Source organism: Culex pipiens, chromosome 3 (assembly GCF_016801865.2).
Source record: "Culex pipiens pallens isolate TS chromosome 3, TS_CPP_V2, whole genome shotgun sequence".
In the NCBI taxonomy this organism is placed as follows: Eukaryota; Metazoa; Arthropoda; class Insecta; order Diptera; family Culicidae; genus Culex; species Culex pipiens.
Window position 1 is genome coordinate 60,073,561 of NC_068939.1, and position 27,712 is coordinate 60,101,272.

The 27,712-nt window shown below is 33.8% G+C and overlaps 3 protein-coding genes across 14 annotated transcripts in view; 1 reads left to right on the forward strand and 2 right to left on the reverse strand.

Moving 5' to 3' along the window:
* Nucleotides 1-2,759: 2,759 nt before the first annotated feature.
* On the reverse strand, nucleotides 2,760-3,608 carry LOC120426140 (transmembrane protein 70 homolog, mitochondrial). Its single transcript, XM_039590857.2, has 2 exons — nucleotides 3,064-3,608; nucleotides 2,760-3,010 (listed from the first exon to the last, which is right to left on the reverse strand). The coding sequence occupies exons 1-2, from the start codon at nucleotides 3,496-3,498 to the stop codon at nucleotides 2,804-2,806; spliced, it is 642 nt and encodes a 213-aa protein (XP_039446791.1). The 5' UTR covers nucleotides 3,499-3,608; the 3' UTR covers nucleotides 2,760-2,803.
* Nucleotides 3,609-14,161: 10,553 nt separating this feature from the next.
* LOC120426142 (chitin deacetylase 8) lies at nucleotides 14,162-15,654 on the forward strand. The gene is made up of 3 exons (XM_039590859.2): nucleotides 14,162-14,948; nucleotides 15,011-15,191; nucleotides 15,257-15,654. The coding sequence occupies exons 1-3, from the start codon at nucleotides 14,206-14,208 to the stop codon at nucleotides 15,506-15,508; spliced, it is 1,176 nt and encodes a 391-aa protein (XP_039446793.1). The 5' UTR covers nucleotides 14,162-14,205; the 3' UTR covers nucleotides 15,509-15,654.
* A 2,262-nt stretch (nucleotides 15,655-17,916) lies between these two features.
* LOC120426136 (cell adhesion molecule Dscam2) overlaps nucleotides 17,917-27,712 on the reverse strand; it is a 430,444-nt gene continuing 420,648 nt past the window's right edge. For 5 of the 12 annotated variants that reach the window (XM_052710852.1, XM_052710849.1, XM_052710851.1 and 2 more), the window contains 2 exons: nucleotides 23,398-23,741; nucleotides 17,917-22,799 (listed from right to left, as the gene is read on the reverse strand). In XM_052710852.1, the coding sequence (XP_052566812.1) occupies nucleotides 22,469-22,799; nucleotides 23,398-23,741 (675 nt within the window). In that variant the 3' untranslated portion in view covers nucleotides 17,917-22,468. Of the gene's footprint in view, nucleotides 22,800-22,897; nucleotides 23,742-27,712 lie in introns of those variants that run through there. The other 7 variants (XM_052710859.1, XM_052710854.1, XM_052710853.1 and 4 more) reach the window with 4 other exon arrangements.

The following is a 27,712-nucleotide window of genomic DNA, read 5'->3' on the forward strand; positions in this document are numbered from 1 at the left end:
TTGTAAATGTTTTAGGATTCTTCATCTTGGAAATGGGTTAAAGACCAGTTAAAGATCAAACCAAAATAAATCAATGAATATTCAATATGCCATTATTTGAACTAAATCCGATCCCTTGGGAATTTGAAGATAAGTTAACGATCCGTCCGTGTCTTGCTTGCACTTTTTCGTGAACAACTAATGGCCTATCTACAATCACTTTTCTTAGAAAATTGCAATAAGCGTAGGAATTTGAATCCACAGAAAGGAATCTGATATTCAACAATGGCAAAGTTAGAAATAAGTGACTTGCTTATGGTTTGGAAAATATCAAAATCTACGTTAAGTTGACGTTTCCAGCTGTATCCAGCTTTCTGAGCGAAAATGGCGTTCGAATGGTGAACGCCCGAAATGTCAAAATCACTAAGTGGTACCAACATTGCGGAAAAGGTGTGCCATGGCATGACAGCCGCATTTTTTTTTTTCTAATGTTGGTGCTACTGTGCAATTTTGACATTTCAGACGTTCAACATTCGAACGCCGTCTTCGCTTAAAAACCTGGATTATAATATAATTATAATAGCAACGTTTTCTAAGTTGATTGTAGATAACCGCACTAAGTTACGTACTTTTTCTATACAACTTATAAACATTTTCTGAAACTTAAGGAGTTCTCCTTCCTGATTTGTTTAGGTATAAGTATTCCTACTGAGATTGGCGTTCGGAATTGGGAGAACTTTTTCAAGATCAACGCTTGTTGAAAAATAGATTTTTTTCGTCTTGAGATAGTAGATACAGTGAGTCAAATATTTGTCCGTACCCCCCCGTACGGGAAATGTTTGTGATATAAAAGTACATAAAATTCGACTAAAGTGCCATGTTTTATACATCAATCGACGCGGCAGAATGTCTTCTTTAAGACACTGTCATTGGATTTGCAAAAAACTTTTTCTTGAAAAATACAAAAAATGTTTACTGAAAAAAGTCAAAAAAAGAGGTCAAATAATTGTCCGTACCCCTAGTAAAAGTACAAAATCTGATCGATTTAAGTGAATTCATTTATGAAATGTTGTTTCAGTGTCAAATACTAGTACCTTTAGCCAGTTTGTGACAACTTTGAACTTCTGATAAGTTTGTTTAGTTAATTTATATTAAAAATTGGATTAAATTTAGTTTTTTAAAGTAAAACTTACCAAAACATTAGTTTATAAACAACTATTTTTATAAAATTGCTATTTTGTGTTGTAAGAGTCTCTATTGAACAAGTTTCAACAATATTTGTTCAAAATATACATTGATTTCATCTTTTTTATTGACATTTTTCGACCAAAAATACTGTTTCGGAACAATACCGTTAAACAATCCGGATTGTCCCGGAACCGGTTCAACCCCTCGGAGGAAAATTTTGTGATGATCAGATAGAGGACAAAAAAACCCACCTCTTGCAATTTGAAGCATCCAATTTCGTCCACTACAGCCCGATTACGAGTCCCTAGTCTGAAATTTGAAATTTTCACTTTCCGTGCTGAGAATTTCTGTACCGTTCTGGGTCAGAATGTTTTGCTTGGGGAATTTGAAAATTTCAAATTTCAGACTAGGGACTCGTAATCGGGCTGTAGTGGACGAAATTGGATGCTTCAAATTGCAAGAGGTGGGTTTTTTTGTCCTCTATCTGATCACCACAAAATTTTCCTCCGAGGGGTTGAACCGGTTCCGGGACAATCCGGATTGTTGACGGGATTGTTCCGAAACAATATTTTTGGTCGAAAAATGTCAATAAAAAAGATGAAAACAATGTATATTTTGAACAAATATTGTTGAAACTTGTTCAATAGAGACTCTTACAACACAAAATAGCAATTTTATAAAAATAGTTGTTTATAAACTAATGTTTTGGTAAGTTTTACTTTAAAAAACTAAATTTAATCCAATTTTTAATATAAATTAACTAAACAAACTTATCAGAAGTTCAAAGTTGTCACAAACTGGCTAAAGGTACTAGTATTTGACACTGAAACAACATTTCATAAATGAATTCACTTAAATCGATCAGATTTTGTACTTTTACTAGGGGTACGGACAATTATTTGACCTCTTTTTTTGACTTTTTTCAGTAAACAATTTTTGTATTTTTCAAGAAAAAGTTTTTTGCAAATCCAATGACAGTGTCTTAAAGAGGACATTCTACCGCGTCGATTGATGTATAAAACATGGCACTTTAGTCGAATTTTATGTACTTTTATAACACAAACATTTCCCGTACGGGGGGGTACGGACAAATATTTGACTCACTGTAGTGTCTTTCAGTTTTGAGTCAATGACGGTCAATGATGCTTCTGAAATCAGGGTCCAGAAACAGTAAAATGAAATGAAAACATAATCACTATTTGTAAAATGCCTCTACAAACAACACAAAGAAAACATTTTTTTGATTGAAAACTTCTGAATTATGATTTGAATGTTTTTCTACAACAAACATGGCCGATCGATGGTGCCTTCCAGAGCCTTAAGGCGAGGTTGAGTCTTAGAGGGCAAAATCAAGTAAAAAAAAAAAAAAATAAGGCTCTGGAAGGCATCATTCAAGATCGGCCATTCGGCGGCTATGTTTGTTTTAGAAAAAAACATTCAAATCTTGATTCAGAATGTTTCAATCAAAAAACGGTTTTCTTTGCGTTGTTTTCATTTCAATTTACTATTTTTGAACCCTGAATTCAGAACCATCATAGACAGTCATTGCCCCCAAAGTGAAGGACACCTTCTCCGACCTTAAAACAACAAAGTTTCAACCTTCAATCTATTTATTAGCATGTCCATCTAACAATCCTCACTTTTTGTCGTCCTCCTGCGCTGCACTTTGCCGCGCCTCCTCGAACTTGAAATCGATCGGCTTGTCGTAGCCCATGATTTTGATGTAGTGCGTCGGATCCGGGAACAGCTTCGGGTCCACAAACAGGGACTTTTTGCCCACCATAAAGGTGGTGAACATACCGGGTATTTCCGGTACCACCACGTCCTCCAGCTTGAACTTGGTCTACAATGGGTTAAATTAATTAAAATAGACCAATTTCAAATCCAGGTTCTCACCTGCTGCTTCATCAGGAAGAAGGTAATCGTGCTGGCGGTGTACTCCTTCGTGGTCACGTCGTAGTACAGCTCCGTCACGTACCGTTTCGTGATCAAATGCAGCAGCAGCGGTGTGACGAAGGTGAAGAACCCGGCGATGCCGCAGATGGCCACGATCATGGGAGTGCCGCCGATTTTGCTGGCCTGCTCGAGCAGAATCGGCTGCGCGATCACTCCGCCTATGCTGGTGGCCAGGGAAAACACCTTCACGGCACGGATCTGCGGCGACAGGATGCCGTAGTACACCTTGAAGTCACTGTCCGAGGCCGGCGATTGACTGCTTAGGCATCGCAAGGCCGTCTGGAGGGAGGACCGGTTGCCGGCCAGAAGGTTGTGTGAAATTTCGTGATTTATCTGTGGGCCGAGGCTCCGAGTGAGCAGCCGGAGTGATAACATCTTGGCAAACACTGACTAGAACTAGAAAACTTATTTTTACACCGATCCAATGCAGAACCTTCACGTTTTGTTGTATAATCGTAACTGCATGGGTTGAACCGGGAGAACGAAATTCAATAGCAAAACAAAATGGAAAATATGACGTTTGCTTGTGGGGTGTAGTATTGTCGTTTGCGTTGAAATTAGATTGAGAACTAATAATTTTATTTTGAATTTAACGCTATCATTTGAAAAATTTAATATTCGATTCTATGATTTTACTTTACTTTGTAATTTTTAACATAATATTTATTATTGACAAGTTGCAGGTAATCGACAATACAGATCATAATTCTTCAGCGTCCTTTCGGTAGGGCTGGAAGACATTGAGCTTTGATAAATTGAGACGTGTTTGTGAGCTTTCTATGCTCGCAGGACTTCCTGCTTTTGAAAGCTCAACTTGTAGGAAGTGTTGAACATTAAAGCACAGTATAGCGGAAGAGATTGGTAACTTTAAACATTGTAATGATGATCGATACTTAGCGAAGTCAGTAAGTTTTATTTGGGCATTCACCACAACCAAGAAGCAAGAGCTAATTAATAGGTTCTAACAGGGTTTATGAAAAAAAAAACGAAAAACCTTGTGACAATAAAAGTTAAATGGCTTTCAATATGGTTTAATGAAAGTTTTAAAAGTCTTGAAAACCCAATGGCAGTGCCATGCCAAACGGTTTTATCGCATGCTTCTTTAAAACCAAGGGTGTTTTAGCTGTCAAGTGCCATTACGCATGCAAAAAGCTTAGTTGAAACCACAAGCTCCTTAAAAAGCTTGTAACGCGGCCAATAGAGCTTTATGACGTTTCACATACGCACATAGCGCACCATTTGATTTTGCTGGCTGACAAAATTTAACCTCACTTTATTTTCGTGTACGTACACGCAATACATACGCACGTAGATTACTCTATTAGAAGTGCATAAATATGGCGCTAAACGTTTGTTCTGAATGTGATTGACCGCCATCTTAGATGAAAAAATAGAGAACTGAAAAATTTGATTGAAATTTGACGAAAACACTTATTTATGCTGAATTTCTGATACAATTTATGTAGCGAATAATGTTTATAAATAATGTGATCATTTTTTTTTTCAAAGAATTGCAATAAAATATTTTTGTACATTAAAAACTATGATTACAAATAATTATTTTTTATGAAGCGAGTTATTTTTTTGGCTCTATCTCCCCTACATTTATCAATAGAATTTAAAATAAAATCAAATCAAATTATTCGCTTTACAGCATTGCCTTGGCGTTCTCGATTGCGAGATTCCTACTCGAAACTAGGTGTTCGAAGGCTTGATTGTTGAGGCAATTGCAAACCTCTTTTTACATCTTAGTTTCCATCCACCCCGGGATTCGAACTGACGAGCTTTGGGTAGTGAGTCCAGCTGCCTACCAGCGACTTCACCGAGACAGGACCCAGGGAGACGACTCTTAAGCTAAGAGCAAGATTGTCCGTTCGACGCAGTGGTGAACGCAGAACGCTGTGCCAGTTCGATTTTTCCATCAACTGTCAGTCGAACAATCTGCAGGGGTTGCTTTGTTCAATGGTCGATGACTGGCAGGCTATGATGACAGGCGCAAAATTTTGCGTTTGCGTTCAGTCCTGACGGACAATCTTGTTCTTACCTTTACACCTGGACTGAGCTAACGACCTAACCTCTTTGGTTAGACCGGGGCCAACATTTACTTCCCTGTCCGACGGAAGGCGTGATCAGACAAATCTCGTCTCAAAATTTGCGACCGGGACCGTCTGGGATCAAACCCAGGCCGACTGGGTGAGAGGCAACCACGCCTACCCCTACACCACGGTCCCGGTTCCGCAGCTGAATATGAGCCACCAATTGCGAGCTTTCAAATAATGTTGATTACCTCCAATATCTGTTGTTGCAGGCCAAGGGCGAATGATGTTGATGATACTTCTTCAGTTGACGCTCAGGCGAGGAACATCCTGGAAGGAGCGTCACTGACTACGTCCGTAGTCCTGTTAGATCATTCTTGATCAAGACAGTATAACTCTGGTTCCTTGCAAGTGTCCTATTTTCTTACCTCCACGTTGGCTTGGTTTTCATGATGACCTAGCTGGTGGCCTGTGGAAACGGATCGTAAACCTTTGACCACCGCGGGTCAAAGTCGAGACGGCTAAAAGAAAGGGGCGTGACAATGTGGGAAAGGGAAGTAATTTGTGATTGTAGACGGTATTGTTTTGATTCGCAGTATGTTGAGTCAACTGCTGTGGATGTACCTGAAACATCGCACAACGGGGTTTTCTCTTCTCTCCATTCTCAGCTACCACCTACAGTGAGTCAAATATTTGTCCGTACCCCCCCGTACGGGAAATGTTTGTGATATAAAAGTACATAAAATTCGACTAAAGTGCCATGTTTTATACATCAATCGACGCGGCAGAATGTCCTCTTTAAGACACTGTCATTGGATTTACAAAAAACTTTTTCTTAAAAAATACAAAAATTGTTTACTGAAAAAAGTCAAAAAAAAGAGGTCAAATAATTGTCCGTACCCCTAGTAAAAGTACAAAATCTCATCGATTTAAGTGAATTCATTTATGAAATGTTGTTTCAGTGTCAAATACTAGTACCTTTAGCCAGTTTGTGACAACTTTGAACTTCTGATAACTTTGTTTAGTTAATTTATATTAAAAATTGTATTAAATTTAGTTTTTTAAAGTAAAACTTATCAAAACATTAGTTTATAAACAACTATTTTTATAAAATTGCTATTTTGTGTTGTATTGAACAAGTTTCAACAATATTTGTTCAAAATATACATTGTTTTCATCTTTTTTATGGACATTTTTCGACCAAAAAAACTGTTTCGGAAAAATACCGTTAAACAATCCGGATTGTCCCGGAACCGGTTCAACCCCTCGGAGGGAAATTTTGTGGTGATCAGATAGAGGACAAAAAAACCCACCTCTTGCAATTTGAAGCATCCAATTTCGTCCACTACAGCCCGATTACTAGTCCCTAGTCTGAAATTTGAAATTTTCACTTTCCGTGCTGAGAATTTCTGTACCGTTCTGGGTCAGAATGTTTTGCTTGGGGAATTCGAAAATTGGCATATTCTCACTTATTTTCTAGAAGTAACAGTCAATAATAAAAATAATCAGATATTTAGAAATTCAACAATACAAATATTCTTAAAATAAAAAAACAAAAGTAAACAGCAAAAATTTAGAACTCCAGAAATTTTAAAATACAAATACACATTTAAAAAAAACATCCATTTTTCAAATCAGCAATTTAGAAAAAAAAAATTAACAAAATTCAATATTCCAAAAAAATAATAGTTTAAAAAAATTCTAAAATACTACTTCTAGGGTTAAACATTCTAGGCTTAAAAATGTTAAGAAAAAAAAATAATAAAAAAACCAGAAATTAAGAAATAACTATAAAATTCAATGTTTAAATAAAATCGAAAATTTCAAAATTATGATACATCAATCATTTTTTTAAGAATTTAAAAATTTTAGAAATTTAAGAATTTAAGAATTTAAGAATTTAAGAATTTAAGAATTTAAGAATTTAAGAATTTAAGAATTTAAGAATTTAAGAATTTAAGAATTTAAGAATTTAAGAATTTAAGAATTTAAGAATTTAAGAATTTAAGAATTTAAGAATTTAAGAATTTAAGAATTTAAGAATTTAAGAATTTAAGAATTTAAGAATTTAAGAATTTAAGAATTTAAGAATTTAAGAATTTAAGAATTTAAGAATTTAAGAATTTAAGAATTTAAGAATTTAAGAATTTAAGAATTTAAGAATTTAAGAATTTAAGAATTTAAGAATTTAAGAATTTAAGAATTTAAGAATTTAAGAATTTAAGAATTTAAGAATTTAAGAATTTAAGAATTTAAGAATTTAAGAATTTAAGAATTTAAGAATTTAAGAATTTAAGAATTTAAGAATTTAAGAATTTAAGAATTTAAGAATTTAAGAATTTAAGAATTTAAGAATTTAAGAATTTAAGAATTTAAGAATTTAAGAATTTAAGAATTTAAGAATTTAAGAATTTAAGAATTTAAGAATTTAAGAATTTAAGAATTTAAGAATTTAAGAATTTAAGAATTTAAGAATTTAAGAATTTAAGAATTTAAGAATTTAAGAATTTAAGAATTTAAGAATTTAAGAATTTAAGAATTTAAGAATTTAAGAATTTAAGAATTTAAGAATTTAAGAATTTAAGAATTTAAGAATTTAAGAATTTAAGAATTTAAGAATTTAAGAATTTAAGAATTTAAGAATTTAAGAATTTAAGAATTTAAGAATTTAAGAATTTAAGAATTTAAGAATTTAAGAATTTAAGAATTTAAGAATTTAAGAATTTAAGAATTTAAGAATTTAAGAATTTAAGAATTTAAGAATTTAAGAATTTAAGAATTTAAGAATTTAAGAATTTAAGAATTTAAGAATTTAAGAATTTAAGAATTTAAGAATTTAAGAATTTAAGAATTTAAGAATTTAAGAATTTAAGAATTTAAGAATTTAAGAATTTAAGAATTTAAGAATTTAAGAATTTAAGAATTTAAGAATTTAAGAATTTAAGAATTTAAGAATTTAAGAATTTAAGAATTTAAGAATTTAAGAATTTAAGAATTTAAGAATTTAAGAATTTAAGAATTTAAGAATTTAAGAATTTAAGAATTTAAGAATTTAAGAATTTAAGAATTTAAGAATTTAAGAATTTAAGAATTTAAGAATTTAAGAATTTAAGAATTTAAGAATTTAAGAATTTAAGAATTTAAGAATTTAAGAATTTAAGAATTTAAGAATTTAAGAATTTAAGAATTTAAGAATTTAAGAATTTAAGAATTTAAGAATTTAAGAATTTAAGAATTTAAGAATTTAAGAATTTAAGAATTTAAGAATTTAAGAATTTAAGAATTTAAGAATTTAAGAATTTAAGAATTTAAGAATTTAAGAATTTAAGAATTTAAGAATTTAAGAATTTAAGAATTTAAGAATTTAAGAATTTAAGAATTTAAGAATTTAAGAATTTAAGAATTTAAGAATTTAAGAATTTAAGAATTTAAGAATTTAAGAATTTAAGAATTTAAGAATTTAAGAATTTAAGAATTTAAGAATTTAAGAATTTAAGAATTTAAGAATTTAAGAATTTAAGAATTTAAGAATTTAAGAATTTAAGAATTTAAGAATTTAAGAATTTAAGAATTTAAGAATTTAAGAATTTAAGAATTTAAGAATTTAAGAATTTAAGAATTTAAGAATTTAAGAATTTAAGAATTTAAGAATTTAAGAATTTAAGAATTTAAGAATTTAAGAATTTAAGAATTTAAGAATTTAAGAATTTAAGAATTTAAGAATTTAAGAATTTAAGAATTTAAGAATTTAAGAATTTAAGAATTTAAGAATTTAAGAATTTAAGAATTTAAGAATTTAAGAATTTAAGAATTTAAGAATTTAAGAATTTAAGAATTTAAGAATTTAAGAATTTAAGAATTTAAGAATTTAAGAATTTAAGAATTTAAGAATTTAAGAATTTAAGAATTTAAGAATTTAAGAATTTAAGAATTTAAGAATTTAAGAATTTAAGAATTTAAGAATTTAAGAATTTAAGAATTTAAGAATTTAAGAATTTAAGAATTTAAGAATTTAAGAATTTAAGAATTTAAGAATTTAAGAATTTAAGAATTTAAGAATTTAAGAATTTAAGAATTTAAGAATTTAAGAATTTAAGAATTTAAGAATTTAAGAATTTAAGAATTTAAGAATTTAAGAATTTAAGAATTTAAGAATTTAAGAATTTAAGAATTTAAGAATTTAAGAATTTAAGAATTTAAGAATTTAAGAATTTAAGAATTTAAGAATTTCAGAATTTCAGAATTTCAGAATTTAAGAATTTAAGAATTTAAGAATTTAAGAATTTAAGAATTTAAGAATTTAAGAATTTAAGAATTTAAGAATTTAAGAATTTAAGAATTTAAGAATTTAAGAATTTAAGAATTTAAGAATTTAAGAATTTAAGAATTTAAGAATTTAAGAATTTAAGAATTTAAGAATTTAAGAATTTAAGAATTTAAGAATTTAAGAATTTAAGAATTTAAGAATTTAAGAATTTAAGAATTTAAGAATTTAAGAATTTAAGAATTTAAGAATTTAAGAATTTAAGAATTTAAGAATTTAAGAATTTAAGAATTTAAGAATTTAAGAATTTAAGAATTTAAGAATTTAAGAATTTAAGAATTTAAGAATTTAAGAATTTAAGAATTTAAGAATTTAAGAATTTAAGAATTTAAGAATTTAAGAATTTAAGAATTTAAGAATTTAAGAATTTAAGAATTTAAGAATTTAAGAATTTAAGAATTTAAGAATTTAAGAATTTAAGAATTTAAGAATTTAAGAATTTAAGAATTTAAGAATTTAAGAATTTAAGAATTTAAGAATTTAAGAATTTAAGAATTTAAGAATTTAAGAATTTAAGAATTTAAGAATTTAAGAATTTAAGAATTTAAGAATTTAAGAATTTAAGAATTTAAGAATTTAAGAATTTAAGAATTTAAGAATTTAAGAATTTAAGAATTTAAGAATTTAAGAATTTAAGAATTTAAGAATTTAAGAATTTAAGAATTTAAGAATTTAAGAATTTAAGAATTTAAGAATTTAAGAATTTAAGAATTTAAGAATTTAAGAATTTAAGAATTTAAGAATTTAAGAATTTAAGAATTTAAGAATTTAAGAATTTAAGAATTTAAGAATTTAAGAATTTAAGAATTTAAGAATTTAAGAATTTAAGAATTTAAGAATTTAAGAATTTAAGAATTTAAGAATTTAAGAATTTAAGAATTTAAGAATTTAAGAATTTAAGAATTTAAGAATTTAAGAATTTAAGAATTTAAGAATTTAAGAATTTAAGAATTTAAGAATTTAAGAATTTAAGAATTTAAGAATTTAAGAATTTAAGAATTTAAGAATTTAAGAATTTAAGAATTTAAGAATTTAAGAATTTAAGAATTTAAGAATTTAAGAATTTAAGAATTTAAGAATTTAAGAATTTAAGAATTTAAGAATTTAAGAATTTAAGAATTTAAGAATTTAAGAATTTAAGAATTTAAGAATTTAAGAATTTAAGAATTTAAGAATTTAAGAATTTAAGAATTTAAGAATTTAAGAATTTAAGAATTTAAGAATTTAAGAATTTAAGAATTTAAGAATTTAAGAATTTAAGAATTTAAGAATTTAAGAATTTAAGAATTTAAGAATTTAAGAATTTAAGAATTTAAGAATTTAAGAATTTAAGAATTTAAGAATTTAAGAATTTAAGAATTTAAGAATTTAAGAATTTAAGAATTTAAGAATTTAAGAATTTAACCAAAAATGTTTTAAAATGGAATCCCAATACTCAATAATGCTGATTTCCTGTTTTTTTGGCGTTTTTTTTGAGGGTGCAGTTAAAATTTCTACAGCCTTTTTTATTTTTTTTTTAAATCGAACATAAATGGCAGAAGGCAATACACTTTTGTTTTTTAAGATTATATTGAAATATAATCTTAAAAAAAAAAAAGTGTATTGCCTTCTGCCATTTATGTTCGATTTGTTTGTTTTGTTTTTTTGTTTTTTTTTTTTTTTAAGATTATATTGAAATTGTCTCAGATTAGGTTTTAATTCACCGCCTTAAAGACGCAAGCAAGACGGATTGGATTGGCCATGAATACGACGAAAACAAAATACATGAAAGGGAGGGGCTCAAAGGACGTTGACCCCCCAAGATTCACCCCTTTAGCTGTGGATGGTGATGTGCTGGAGGAGGTGAGCGAATTCGTGTACTTGGGATCGCTGGTAACGGCCGACAACGACACCAGCTTAGAGATCCGGACTCGTATCCACTCCGCGAATCGCGCCTACTTTGGATTACGGAAAACCTTGACATCTGATCGAGTGCAACGCGCCACGAAGCTGACCCTGTACAAGACACTGATTAGACCGGTTGCCCTCTATGGCCATGAGACCTGGACGCTGCGGCAAGAGGACGAACGAGCCCTTGGAGTTTTCGAACGGAAGGTGCTGCGAACGATCTACGGTGGAGTACGTACAGCTCAGAACGAGTGGCGAAGGCGCATGAACCACGAACTGCACGCGCTGCTGGGAGAACCGACAATCGTTACCCTGGCGAGAATCGGGAGGCTCAGGTGGGCCGGCCATGTCGCGAGGATGGACGAAGACCATCCTGTCAGGATGCTCTTTGACCGCGCGCGACCCGATGGCGGCACAGGGCGAAGAGCAGGAGCACAGCGTGCACGATGGGGAAATCAGATCGAGGCGGACCTAAGAAAGATCTGCAACCTAGGAGACTGGCGAGCTGCAGCCCAGAACCGAGCAACATGGAACAACCTTCTTGATACAGCACGGGCACCGCGTATGGTGTTCTAAGCTGATTGGTATGGTATGGTATGTATGGTTTTAATTTGTCTGTTTCTCAGTAAAGCGGTGCGCTAGTTTTCAAAAATTTACTTTTTTTGAAACAATTGTATTTTTGGGCTAAAATTGGTATAGAACGGTTAGCGGTTAACAAATGTATTTGAAATCTTTTCAAATCGTTTCTAAAATTACCCAAAAAATTATCGAATTTATCAGCATTTTTGTAAATGTAAAGCAGTCAACAAATGACCATTTTGAAAATTCTTTCAGTTTATATTCGCTAAATCCTGATCTACAATGGCAAATCACAGAATGTTGCGTTTGAAAACATGATGATTGTTTTCACAAGAGTTTGCGTAAGTTTGATTGTAGATGAAGTGCTATGGAAAAAGTACATTGGTTTTGTTTTTGAAACAACATGCACAGATAGAAATCTTATGAGCAAATCAGTTAAATCTATGTTGACGAAATCTCTCAAATCATTTACCGATGACTCTGTGATCTTGTACTAAGCTTATTGATTTTCCTAGAGAGCACAGTGGTATAGATAAAATGTTGTTAACTTAGAATAAAAATGCATCTAAATCCAGAAAATTGTAAACGATTTTGTTCATAAAATTTCAGCGATTTCGAAAACAACAAATGTTTTTGAACTATTTTACGGATTCGCTTACAAGAATTCCATCCGTGTGTACAAACAATGTTCCATTTTAGTTTTAGATATTATTTTCAATTATTTCTGTGATTTTTTTATATTTGATATAAGAATATTTTTCTTCCAAAATTTCTGGGGGGGCAAATTGTATGGGCTGCCCCCCCAGCCAAATTTTAGGGGGGGCAAAAAGTACCGTGCCCCCCCAGAGTCGGCGCCCCTGTAAACTAATGTTTTGATAAGTTTTACTTTAAAAAACTAAATTTAATCCAATTTTTAATATAAATTAACTAAACAAAGTTATCAGAAGTTCAAAGTTGTCAAAAACTGGCTAAAGGTACTAGTATTTGACACTGAAACAACATTTCATAAATGAATTCACTTAAATCGATCAGATTTTGTACTTTTACTAGGGGTACGGACAATTATTTGACCTCTTTTTTTGACTTTTTTCAGTAAACAATTTTTGTATTTTTTAAGAAAAAGTTTTTTGCAAATCCAATGACAGTGTCTTAAAGAGGACATTCTGCCGCGTTGATTGATGTATAAAACATGGCACTTTAGTCGAATTTTATGTACTTTTATATCACAAACATTTCCCGTACGGGGGGGTACGGACAAATATTTGACTCACTGTATCTTCTGTTTATTTTGTTTCACTGATTTTCTAACGCGGCTTCTGTTTACTATCCTTCATTTGATTTCGATTTTACTCATTTGATTCTCTTATTTCTCAACGCTTTTCCACTCTATTTTACCAAGTGATGCTGCTGTAACAAACTTTCTGCTTTCCCTTAATTTGGCAGCGTTGTCAATTTTGTTTACCATGTGGCTTTTCTTTATCTATATATTTGAATAATTTCTCTTCCCTGTTAATTGCCCTCAATACAATCTAAGCTTGTTTGTTACCTCTATTTATTAATTATTGTTAATTTCTTTATCTGCTTCATAAATTACTATCTTTCTTTTAATATTGATTCTTCAAATAGTCGGGAACCTGGTGCATAAGATCGGTCAAGGCCCGTTCTTACACTGAAAATAGTGAATTGCTTTGAGGATGTTGTTAGGATTCAGTTGTAAAGCCTTGAACTCCTATGAATGTTTTATAAATAGGCCTTATGTGTGGGACAAACTTCAAATGGGTTTTTCTCAGCTTGCTGTTTTTGCATATGGGACATTTATGCGAACATGGGCAGTTTATCGGGGTCCTGGGGAGGCTGTTACGACTAAGTGGTTTTAATGTTGGTTTTGGCTGATAGGTTTTATGGCGGTTGTGACAGCTATGGTAAAGCCTAAAATGTTACTTGGGATGGATGGTTCTTCTATGTACTAGAATCGCTGACGTTGTCCGTGCTAGGAAACTGAATTTTCTAAAGCTTTTCAACATTTGATCAGTTAAAATTTCATGTGACGTATTTGGATTTTAAACCTTTTTACCAAATACCTACTTCACGATTCAAGCGAAAGGGATCTTTCCAATAGAGATACTTGAAAGTGGTGACGATTTACAAGTAGTTTCTATACGCTTCCAGTAGATAAGAAAATCGAGTCGATTATAAAAACGAGCCGCACTTCCCATACCTTAGTTCACTTTATCACCGGACATAGTTAGTTTCATAATGTGCTTCAGAAAGTTGTGCTATTTTTTGCTTCTGCTGCTAATTGCACTCGGAATTAGATCAACCAGTGCCGTTCAATGTAACGCCAACTGTAAACCACCAAACTGCCGTTGTTCCTCAACGGAAATTCCGGGAAGTTTGGCGTCAAAGGACACCCCTCAGTTCGTGCTGCTCACGTTCGACGATGCGGTCACCGTGCATAATGTTCCGTACTACCGGGAGGCTTTCACTGGTCGGACAAACAGCGACTCCTGTCCGGTGGCGGCGACCTTTTTCGTGTCCCACGAGTACACCGATTACAGTTTGGTTCATGAGTTGTACTCGGCCGGGCACGAGATCGCGTTGCATTCGATTTCGCACAGCTCAAACACCCAGTACTGGCGGGATGCGTCGGTGGCCCAGTTGGCCGACGAGTTTGGTGGGGAACGGACCATGATGGAGAAGTTTGCCAAGATTCCCGGAGGGCACGTGCAGGGACTGAGGATGCCCTTTCTGCAAATGGCCGGCAACAACTCGTTCCAGATGATGAAGGACAGCGGGTTTACGTACGATTGCTCGATGCCAACGAGGGCGCACGTGTCTCCTGGAATGTGGCCGTACACGTTGGACTACGAGAGTAGTCAGGATTGTGTCATTGGGTCTTGCCCGACGGGAAGCTTCCCGGGCGTCTGGGTTATCCCGATGATTACGTGGACCACCAAGGATGGGTTTCCCTGTGCCATGGTAGACACATGTCTTGGAATGTAAGTATAACCTCAAATGACCATATGGTGCTGATGTAATGCAACTTTTGCTGGTTCAACAGGCCAAATACTACCCAAGAACTGTTCGAGTACTTCAAGAGCAACTTTGAACAAACGTATCTAACCAACAAAGCTCCCTTCGGGTTTTACGTCCATGCGGCCTGGTTCGACGTAAGCCCCGTCCATTTTGAGGCGTACAAAATGTTCTTGGACTATCTGCAGGGTCTTCAAGATGTCTACATGGTATGTTGCAACTTGAAATCCCCACTAAAAAGAATCCACCCCCTAAAACTTTAAACCGATTCCAGGTCAGCGGATCGACGGTGATCGACTGGGTCCGCAGTCCCGTTCCGCTGTCTCAGATGAAGTCAAAGTGTCGTAAACCCGCGGCCCCCACCTGTCGGCCCGTGTCCTGTGAGTTGTGCAAAAAGGAGGACAACAACTTCACCACCAGGTGGGCCAAATTTTGCGACGTTCCGTGCCCGGGCTCGTACCCTTGGCTGCAGAACCACCTGGGGACGGCAAGTTACGGCGATGGGTGCAAGAAGCCGTGGTTGTGAGGGTGTTCGGGGATGATAAGCTGTACCGTATTTGCTTGCCACTTGAAATCCAGAGGCAATTATAGTGTGTGAGCTTGTTCTTGGACGATGTGTTAGTTGTTAAGTTATGTGGTGTAAATGTTAATTGTAATTAAGTGGTTGAAGAATATTGCTTGTTCATTATTTTAAACAACTATTTTTCAAAGATTGAGACTTTATATCCAACATCATTTCTGTTCACAACAACTATAATCTCATTTTATATTATTGAAATTTTGTCGACGTGATCGCTATCGTCGTCACTTTTTTAAATTAGAGAAAAATGTGTTTTTATGTTTGACCTTGAATAGACAAAAACAAGAGCACGCAATTTAAACAACAAACAAGTTTTTTGTTTGACTGATCGTTATGTGCATTGTCCCACAGGTTGTAGTTGCAAAAAAAACTTTTTTTTTTGGTTTTTTGCGTTTTTAAAAAATCATATTTTTTCACTCTGTTCCATACCTCAAATTATTATTGATTGATTGATTGTTTTTATTTGACAGAAAAAGTCTGCAAAGTGCAGACTAAAAAAACTGTTTTTTTTTCAATGTGCAATACAAATTAATTTACAATTAATTTACAATTACAATTTTTTCATCTAAAATACAAAAATAAGATTTTTCAAAAAATATTATTTTGAGCAATTCTATTTTTGTGTGAAAAGTCGTATCAACAGAAATTGGTAATTATTTTCACAGTGTAACTAATTTTCATTCAGAGTCCTACGCAATACCTAGTTACCTACAACGCTACAATTATGCCGAAGACACCAAAAAATCAGATCAAAAATTTGTTCTCAAAGTATAGATATTCCAAAGCACTTTGTATGGACAGATCCCGAAATTGTATGAAAACTTGAAATGATGGAGAATATAAAAATATTATAATTATCCAAATTAAAAAAAAAGACAATCAAAAGTCAGATAAATTTGCTGATTATTGAGAGAATTGGGGTAAATCGACTGCAGTTAGTGATAACGATAATCAAAATCAGGAAAAAAAATCTGCGTAAAAGTTTTTCAGACCAATAAAAAAGAGTCGGCTTTCCAGAAAAAGATAAAAACGAAACGAATATTTTCGAGTTTTCGAGGACAAAAATTTATTTCATTTGGAAGGTGAATGTAAATAAAAATAACAAATTTTTAAAGTAAAAATACTAACTATCACAGAAACTAGCAATCAAGTCAAACAACAATAAAAATGATCAATCAAAATGAAGCCTCAGGGATTAAAAATCACAAGTGAAATAAAAAAGCAGTATATCTAGTGTAGCAATTTTAGTTTTATTTCATTTCTATTCTCTGAGTAACGATTGTTATTTTAACACTCGAAAATGCCATTGCCTTTGTCCTGCTTGCACTGCACTGTTTGCTGCTGTTTGTGTTTTCTTCTTCTCCCTCTTCAGGCATTTCACTTAACGTTCCGGTTACCCTTCCCATCAAAATGCAACATTACCCTTCTTTTCTAGGTTCTTACTATGTGTTTCATTTTGTTCTGTTCGTTTTTTCTTCTTCTTCTGGGTTTTCTTTAAATATAAATAGTACATTTGTTTTCTGCTTCTTCTTTTGTTGCTTTGTATTGTTCTCCCCCTTTAATCATTAACACGTTGGCATTCTTGTCACGGTTCTCTGTGTTGGTTTTTTTGTTACAACTTGTTTAAACTTTACAGCACAACTATACAGTTCTCTAGCTACTTCCACCGATCACACACTTTCGTCTCTGTGTTGTTTCTGTACAAATCGTGCTTTTTGTTCGTGTGACCTTTATCCTCACCTGGTACTGTCGTTCGGGTTGGTTTATTGCATGGTTTACTCATTCTCCGTGTTTGTGTTTTCGTCTTTTCGTCATCCGCGTTCGTTTGTCTCTATTGTTTGCCCTTCAAAACATTCCGAAAGAGGATACTTTTTTTTGTTTTTGTATATGTTATCAGTGACATATTGTACGTAATTTATCCTACCGTTCCATTCTAATAGAGTTTTGCGTGAATGCGTTTTGTTTTTTTCTTTTTTTTGTTCGATTAAGTTAATGGATTCTCATGGATTTGTTTTCTCCGCTTTCTGTTGCTGCTCCTATTAAGTGAAATTTTTGTGTTATTAAAATTTTTGTTGTTCAAAAAAAGGGCAGTTGTATTTGCTGTTTTGTGTTTTTTCATCTTTCTTTGCTTTTTTTTGGTTGAAATTTTGCGTCAATTTTGAACTCTTTTCTGTTTCCGTTTTGGGTTGTCCTCTTGGTTGTGCTTTTGCTTGGTTGTCCCCTTTCTGCTCGGTTATTTACAAATTGGCCGAAACGTATATGCCGAAACGTATTTTGTGTGTTTGTGTGACGGTGTAAGTGTGTGTGTGTGTAATTATTAGGGAGTGTGCGGCTAATAAGAAACTGTCTGCTACATTTGATTCTGACATCGTTGGGAAATGTGTTGATATTTTTTCTTATCTTTTTTTGCTTCTTTTCGATTTACGTTGTAATGAAAACAAATTCGATTATTTCAATAAAACTGGTTTCTTTGCTAGATTTTGTGGCTTTGCGCTAACTGTTTGTTTTATGCTTGGTTATTTTTATGTGGTTCATGTAACTGCAGGTTTCTTTGTATCTAATAGTAATTTGATTACACATATCACAAAGTATTATTTTGCCTTTTTTTTTTAAACATTGTATCGTTATTGAATAACTATTCCATAACTTTCTCGTCGGGAAACTTTGCATGCTGGCGCAGTTCAGTTCCGTCAGTTGCAGTTACTGAAAGTGATATTTTGTTTTTGCGTTTGCTATTCGTATTGTAAAAAAACCTTACAGAAAACAATGCCTTTTTTATTTAGTGTGTATGGTTTAGTGTATCATTCTCATTAAATTCGTACAGTTCGTTGATGTTTTTTTTTTAATTCATAAATTGTATCTATTTCATTTTTGTAGTTTGCTTTACCAGCGCTTAGTAGTTGTTTCTTGTTTTTTTTTCTCTCTGATGTTTTGGCTCTGTGCTGCTGCACGTTATCAATTAAATTCCTGATTATTTAATTCACTGTAACCAAACAGCTGTTCTGCCTTCAACTAATCGCGTACAAACTGCTGAGAATAAACGTCAAATGTAACAAAACGTGTCATTTTCTTGGCGCAAAAGCTGCGGGTAAAACAGGATGCTTAATAAGTTTATGTTTTGCTCATTTCTTTTTTTTTTGCTTTATCTAATTAACGCTACAAACTATCAATCGCATTTAAAAATATTATTAAATCGTCGTTTGCTCTAACTTGCTGACTAGGTGAGGCCATATAGTTGTCGGCCATTTTGTAAATTTGATTGGTATACACTCACACATACTGCTTTACCCAGACTGGTTGCTCAATCTCCGTTTCCGGTTCCGGCGACGTTTGACGTATTTTTGTTTGCTTCATTTTAGGATGCTGATCCTCCATTAGTTCGTACGGTTGTGTTTTGTTACGTTTTTCTAGTTTTTTTTGTTTGCTGCTGGTTTATAGTTTAAGATGTTTTTTTTTTGTTTTTCTTTCAATGAAAATTCAGTCTTTATACACAGATACAAAATCCTAGCAAATATAGGTATTATTTAAATTTGTTACTTTGTTCAATCGATCGTCAAGTGTGACCGCAAAACTAACTCGTAAAAAAGGGGTAAAAATTGGAAAACTTTCTAAATCCATACATAGAAAAAGAAAGAAAAAAACGAATGCAGGTTGACAGTTCTGGCTCACATTCTATAACATGGTTTATCTATAATATATACTCTCGTCTCAGGTCAGGATGACAGAGATTTGTTTAAAAATATTAAAACTGAAGGTATCTCTGGAGTTTGGAGCGAAAGGTGCTTCCGATTGGCACGTACGTTTTTGTTTTTATTTTCCTTCCGGGGGACTCATCTTATGTTTTGGCTTTTAATATCTATCAAGGAAGTTAAACACAACAGAAAACATCATCATCTCGAAAAACGAAATGTTAACAGGGCGTTTTAACCGTTTCTTTTTGTCACGTGTGTTGTTTTGTTGTATATATTTGCATTACAGTATAAAATTTTATCTACAAACTTTACTTAAAATAATTTTGATTACTAATAACGCTTCTTTTTGCTTTGTTTTGAGTCGATCGCGATTCGCGGAATGGGTTTTGTGTTGTTGAGTTCGAAAGCCGTCTTTAGTACGATTAAATCGTGTGTGGCGCTTGCCTTCGGCTGAGTTTTGATGAGAATTGGTCTTTTTTGCATTTTTGTTGAGTTTTTAACGGTATCTCTTGTTTTACATGAAGTGATTTCGATTTTGGTGTGGTTTGGACTGATTGGCAGGGAAAGAGACAGGATATTAAATAAATAATAATGAGAAACAAAACATTCATTCAAAAATCCAAAATTTCCAAGATTAATTCACCTGAAAGATGTCAGTGAGCTTTTAACATGCACAAAAGAAAATAACTTAATAACTTCTCAAAAAACTAGATCTGTCAATGTCAGTTTTTTTTTCAATTTGAGGAAATATAAATAATTTAAAATTTTCAATAGACTCTACAAATATTGCTCCATTTTCAAAGCCAATTTTCTGGTCCATTAATAATTATAATATGCCTCCAAAATTTTAAAGGTATTGTTAAAAAAAGTCCTTGCTTGTTCAAGTCCATATTCAAATCAATAATAATTTGCCCTTCAAATACAAATCAAATTTTTTTCGAAAGTATGGGAATCTGATTTTTTACAAAAAAAAAATCGTCTCCCGTTTTAATCACATTTTTTCTCAATCAGATCGTCAAAAGTAAGGTATTTTATCCATATGTGGACCCCTTTCCTATAGTGGACCCTCTGGCATATTCAGCATCATTCGAAACTATGTTGACTGACATTTAATTGTCTTTTTCGCCAAAATAAGTGTGGAACTCATCGCACATCTTAAATCAGCCATGGACTCTTGCATTTTCACAACGAAACAGCAAAACAGCCTTTTTATGATTGAATTTACTATCCAACCATTTTTGACTGATTATTTCACTTCAGTAATAATGTACACCCCTTTTACACGGAGTTCACACACACTATCAAACGTTTGTTTTGATAGTGTGGGTGAGCGCCGTGTAAAAAGTGACAGTTCGCCACTATTTAGTTTCACTTTGACCAACCAACGGGGTATAAACTAAAAAAGTGTCAAACGAAAAAGTGACCAACCACCGGGGGTGAGTGTAAATGAAAGGCACTTTACTGAAAAAAATCAAAATTACAGTAAAGGGTGTCCAAAATAGGACAGCGAAAATCTTAACTTTTTAAAAAGTGGTCCCTTATAAAATAATTTAATCTACTAAAATGAAGAAAATTTTGTGATGAATTCAATTGAACAATAGTTTATCTTTAACTTACAATAAATTCTTGTTTTAATCAACTTAATTGCATTAATTGGAAATAACCTTTTTTATGTTGAAAGTACCGAAGTTGCTGAAACCGTAAGAATTTGCTATGGATCAAAACTATAGTTTATTGTACTCAAATGAAACATCATAATCGCTGTTTGCAATGATAAATTATAATAATAAATCGATAGCAAATCTGTTTTTTAATAAACAATAAATCAGCAACTGAGAACATTTTTTTTGTTTTGTTTTGGTTAACTTTTCAACTCACTGATATGGATTTTTTTCATTAAAATTACTTTTAAATGCATTTATATGTTAAATACTACGTTTCAATATTTCTTTGATCATTGTGAAAATAAGTGTTCAAAAGTCTATAAGGTTTTTCTTAACAAAACGCACATTGTTACAATGAAAAGGGAGCAAAGCCATCTTTTATTCATTATATCTATCATTAGACCCAAACCATGCATCAAAACATCAAATATCGGTTGAATTTGATATAAAAATTACAGTTTTTCTATAGTGGACCTGGGTTCATAATCCGATTGATACAACTTTTTTATTTCTTACCTCATGTTGACTTTATTTAAATGCAAAAGATCAATTTTCATTGAAAAATACATAAAATAGTTTTCACTTCCTTTGCACTTATCGCGCGAAAATGTAAGGGAACAACATCTAATTCCAGCGTGCCTCTAATGTTGGCAGGTCAGAACTTTGACATTCAATTAAAGCTTAAAAAAGCGTTTTCAACTGAAAGCGAGTGATAAATAGCTCAATAAGAAGTGAACAAGCAAGTTTCTATCAAAAGTTTTGCAAAATTTGTTGTTTAAATAGTGAAAATCAGCAAATTGGATGGAGTTAGGAGCGAGTGCTTAACCTGCCAAACATACGAGAATTTCCCCTATACGTAGGCTTCCACCAAACTTTTCCCACTGTAGAATTTTTAGCTTTGCATTTTACTGCCTATCATCACGACGCGTCGCGAATATGAATGTATTGGTGTCAATGCTGGATTTGCACGCAACGCATGCACGGAGAAAAAAAATGTACCTAAAATTGCGAACAAGCGTTCATTGAAAAGGGGAACAACGAACAAAGTGTTCAAAATTCAAGGTGCGTTTTTCATGAAATGAAATCCATGAAATTTATAATCCTATTTTTCAACGATTTTAGGAACTTATTGTTTCGCCGTGTTGAATCATTTTTACCGTAGAGTTCAGCTGTACTATTCTCTTTCACTGCCAATCGATTGCGCTTAACCACTTACCAAATCGAAAGTAGAATTTTCTTAAGAATTTTTAGTGCACTCCACACGCCACGTGCACTCAAAGAATCACACGTGGCCTCACCCACAAAAAAACTTAATATATCTATCAAAGAGAGGCGTTATAAAAGTGTGTCCGTGAGTGTGGGTGGGGAACACAGATCATCATCATGCACAAAAAGGTGTGTCCATAAAAATCCTGTCCGCCTCGAGACTTAGATAAAGTACACGTGTCTTTGTTGTTGTTGTGTCGTGGACTGCTGCTTCGAATCCCGCGATCTCTGCTGTTTCGGTTGTTGTGACGATGCTGGCTGCTGATCTGCTGCTGCCGCTCCTCTTACACGGCGATCGAGTAGTCCGACGGGTGTCCGCCCGGGGTCTGGACCTGGCCGGGGTTGTTGGCTGTTCCGACCACGGTCCCGCCGCCGCCACCACCACCACCACCGCCGCCGATGCCGCCACTATTGCTCTGCTGGGGTCGTGACCACAGCGACGATCGCATACCCAGCTTCAGCTTCTTGATCGTGTCGATGTCGCACTCGGCCTCCGACAGCTCCAACCGGTCCGGCGTGCCGCCCTCGATCGGCACCTGGTGAAACAGCGGGCCACCGCCTCCCGGTGTATTGTCGGGTAAATGTAGTGGTGTAAGTAAGGATCTCATTGTTCCCCTATACACATATAGATGTATGTATAGATGTTTGATTGTAGTTGTTTGCTTTTTTTGTTTGAGATTTTTGGTTGGTTGGTTTAGGTTTTTGAATTGGCGTTGTTGTGTTGGTTCAACAACTTGACAGGTTTCACGATTTTGGTTTTTAGCAATGATTTAACAATGAAAGAACGGATTGTATTTTAAAAATTTGTTAGATCAATGGGTTGTTGAAGAAACCTTAATGTTTTCGTATCGTTTTTTTTAATCGTTAATTTCTTTAATGATGATTTTGCTTTAGTTTTTGGTTTTGCGTACAATCGGTTGCACTTTGATTTTGGACTTTTGAACGTTAGAAGAGCTCTAATTCTAAATCCGGATTGGCACAATTTCATCAACAATCGGAAGATAGACGTGATGGAGTGTTGCTGATTGTTCTACTACTGTGTATGGGACGAAACTGGGACGGCATGCGAGGAAGTTGAATCGTTTGAGTATCGTTTATGCAACTACTACGAGGGGATGCTATTGGCGATTGAGCTGTAGTTGTTTTGCTACTACTGAGAGAGGACTTGTGTCGTGGTGTGGTGTTTGTGTTATGGAGATGAAGGTGATGGTACCTTGATCTGCCACGACGAGGTAGTGATTTTTGTTCAGACATCGGTGACAGGTCGGATGAGGTGCTCGATTGCGTGCCATGATAAATGAGACCTGGAATGGAACGCATGAAATGCTGGTTATACAGGAGCTCGTCATCCAGGCCGATGCCGATGCCGCCGCCGCCGACGCCGTACGGCTGCAGGCCGCCATCATCGTCAACATCATCCTTACTGTGCTTGATCTTGGCATCCAGCTGGTTCGACGACTCGGTCCGACTGGACGTTAGCTGGTCCGGGTCGGAGTCCGATTCCTCGCTTTCAGGCTCGGTTTTGCGCGAGTGTCGTCGCCGACCTTTCGAGGAGTTCTACGTTAAAAAAACAACGAAACAAACAAAATAAAATCCATCAATGTACCAACATCCACCCCCAAAATTCAATCCTAAACCTAAACCCACGTGCTCACACACGCATTTTTTGCTATTCAAGCTTCTCTACACAGCGCGCGTCAAAAACGAACCAAAAATGGAAGAAAAACGTGTCTGTTGAGAAAACGCAAAAATGGTGTTGCAATTTTGGATCGGAACTAAAGCGGTTGTAACTAAACTAAAGCGTTTACCAAAGCAGCAACTAGAAGCCAATTAGCGTGATCGTGTGTGGTTGTGTGAGTGGGTGTGAGTGTGGGGAACCAGGGGGGTACATCCATTAAATGCGTTACCCAAGGTTTAAGGAATTTCCACAAGCAGTAAATATTCATTGTAGGGGTATGTAGTGTGGAAATGAGGCTAGTTTTTTCCTAAAGCTTAGTGTTTGAGGGTTATACGGTTATTTCTCCACAAACAACAGACAACAAATTCCAATAACCCGTAAAGAATGCAAGCAGTTCATTGATTCACTCTAAAAAATCACCTTGAACAATGTTCTGGATGATAAAAATATAATCTGGGTTATGGCATCTAATCTAATCTAATCAGACCCTAGCGCAGCCAATCTTTCGAAGAGATCCTTAGAGTGCCTTAGGTTAGATGACGCCTAGCACTCTTCTTGTCATTTATTAACATTTGTAGTGCGCTATTGCATCGGAATGCATTGAAACATCACAAGCGTTAAAGCGGCCAGGCCTACTGCGTAAAGCCATATCGCAGAGATGACTCGTAATTGGGTTGAGTTTGAGCACTGAGTGTTCGAACAACAACACAATTCTGAATCGACAGGGGAGGAAGAAGCGTGGGGACACACCACCATATGCTCCGTGATTTGGTAGTATTCGTTGGGAGCACCATGCCTCTGGGATGGGACATTGTATTTCCACGAATGCCCTTAAAAATATAATCTGGGCTATGGCATATTCGCAAACTACAATTTCCCATAAAATTACGTGTCACTAGATTTTTTACAGGTAAAGTACGAAAAATGGCAGCATTTTAAAAGCAAAACATTCATTGAAATAATTGAAAAAAAGTGTCATTTGTTTAACTGATTTATCAGACTAAAAAAAATCATTGGGACTCCAAAACACTAAATTTCACGGAACGTGGAAAACGTCAAAATAATCCGGAAAATCTTTTGTTAAAATTGGAAAAAGCACTATTAATACTTTATTTTATACTATTCTTCAATCAACTAAAATTTTTAAACTTGACATTATCTACCGAATAAAGCTTTAACTGTTCCTCTGACGCACTTCTATATTATCTCTATTAAAGATTATTAATTTTTTTTTTGAATTATCTTCGAACTTTTATACCTTAGTCAATAATTTTTAAATATTTTAATCTCTGCTAAAATCTGTTAGAAATCTTCAATATGTTATTCACGGAAGCATAAACACAGAGAAGATCGACAGTAGCTTCGGAAAATTAATTTTATAATAGAGCAATTCTCCACGAAATCGGTCTTTTTTATTTTAATTTTTGTATTTTTTAATCCGGCTTAAACTTTTTGGATGCCTTCGATATGCCCAAAGAAGCCATTTTGAATCATTAGTTTGTCCATACAATTTTCCATACAAATTTGGCAGCTGTTCATACAAAAACGATGCATGAAAATTCAAAATTCTGTATCTTATGGGGGATTTTTTTCATCGGTTTTAGTGTCTTGGGCAAAATTGTAGGTATGGATATGGACTACGCTAAAAAAAATGCCACACGGCAAAAAAAATAGTGATTTTTTATTTAACTTTTTGTCACTAAAACTTGATTTGCAAAAACACTATTTTTGCCTTCCTCACTGAGGTAAGGCTATAATCCTGCTCTAAAATTGAACTTTTTATTAAAAGCTCGAAAACCCACCTTGATGTATACATATCGACTCAGAATCGAAAACTGAACAAATGTCTGTGTGTATGTGTGTGTGTATGTGTGTGTGTATGTGTGTGGGTATGTGTGTGTGTATGTGTGTGTGTATGTGACCAATAATGTCACGCAGTTTTCTCAGCACTGGCTGAACCGATTTTGACCAAACCAGTCGCATTCGACTTGGTTTAGGGTCCCATACGGTGCTATTGAATTGTTTGAAGTTTCGATAAGTAGTTCAAAAGTTATGTATAAAAATGTGTTTTCGCATATTTTCGGAAGATGAATAAATGGCAGTAAACTGAACCAAACATCATCATGTTATACATCGTTATTTAGGTAATTAAAAGACCTTTCCAACGAGTCCACAACTTTGAAGATCTGGCAACCCTGTCTCGAGTTATAACCACTTAAGTGATATTTATGTACTTTTTTTGTAGCCGGATCTCATTTAAATGTATGTAAACAATGTCCGGATCCATCATCCGACACATCGTTGGTTAGATAATTGAAAGACCTTTCCAACGAATCTACAACATTGAAGATCTGGCAACCCTGTCTCGAGTTATAACCACTTAAGTGATATTTATGTACTTTTTTTGTAGCCGGATCTCATTTAAATGTATGTAAACAATGTCCGGATCCATCATCCGACACATCGTTGGTTAGATAATTGAAAGACCTTTCCAACGAATCTACAACATTGAAGATCTGGCAACCCTGTCTCGAGTTATAACCACTTAAGTGATATTTATGTACTTTTTTTGTAGCCGGATCTCATTTAAATGTATGTAAACAATGTCCGGATCCATCATCCGTCCCATCGTTGGTTAGGTAATTGAAAGACCTTTCCAACGAATCTACAACATTGAAGATCTGGCAACCCTGTCTCGAGTTATAACCACTTAAGTGATATTTATGTACTTTTTTTGTAGCCGGATCTCATTTAAATGTATGTAAACAATGTCCGGATCCATCATCCGACACATCGTTGATTAGATAATTGAAAGACCTTTCCAACGAATCTACAACATTGAAGATCTGGCAACCCTGTCTCGAGTTATAACCACTTAAGTGATATTTATGTACTTTTTTGAAACCGGATCTCACTTAAATGTATGTAAACGATGTCCGGATCCATCATCCGACCCATCGTTGGTTAGGTAATTGAAAGACCTTTCCAACGAATCTACAACATTGAAGATCTGGCAACCCTGTCTCGAGTTATAACCACTTAAGTGATATTTATGTACTTTTTTTGTAGCCGGATCTCATTTAAATGTATGTAAACAATGTCCGGACCCATCATCCGACACATCGTTGATTAGATAATTGAAAGACCTTTCCAACGAATCTACAACATTGAAGATCTGGCAACCCTGTCTCGAGTTATAACCACTTAAGTGATATTTATGTACTTTTTTTGTAGCCGGATCTCATTTAAATGTATGTAAACAATGTCCAGATCCATCATCCGACCCATCGTTGGTTAGGTAATTGAAAGACCTTTCCAACGAATCTACAACATTGAAGATCTGGCAACCCTGTCTCGAGATATCCCGTCTTAAATGATATTTATGTACTTTTTTGTAGCCGGATCTCACTTAAATGTATGTAAACAATGTCCGGATCCATCATCCGACCCATCGTTGGATAGGTAATTGAAAGACCTTTCCAACGAGTCCAAAACATTAAAGATCTGGCAACCCTGTCTCGAGTTCTTACCACTTATTATGCCACTTATGAGCCCTTGAGTGATATGTGTGTTTTGTTGGATCAAATTTGTGTCCAAACCCATCATATTACATATCACCCATTGTTGGAAAAGAGTGAGGAAGGCACCAACCACATAGGTGGATTAAGTTAGTTTTTTTATTTTGATATGTTTTAGAGGATATCAAATGCCAATTTTCAGAAATTTCCAGGTTGTGCAAAAAATCTTTGACCGAGTTATGAATTTAAAAAAAAAATCGAAATATTGGTCGCAAAAAAATTTCAACTTCATTTTTTAATGTAAAATCAAATTTGCAATCAAAAAGTACTTT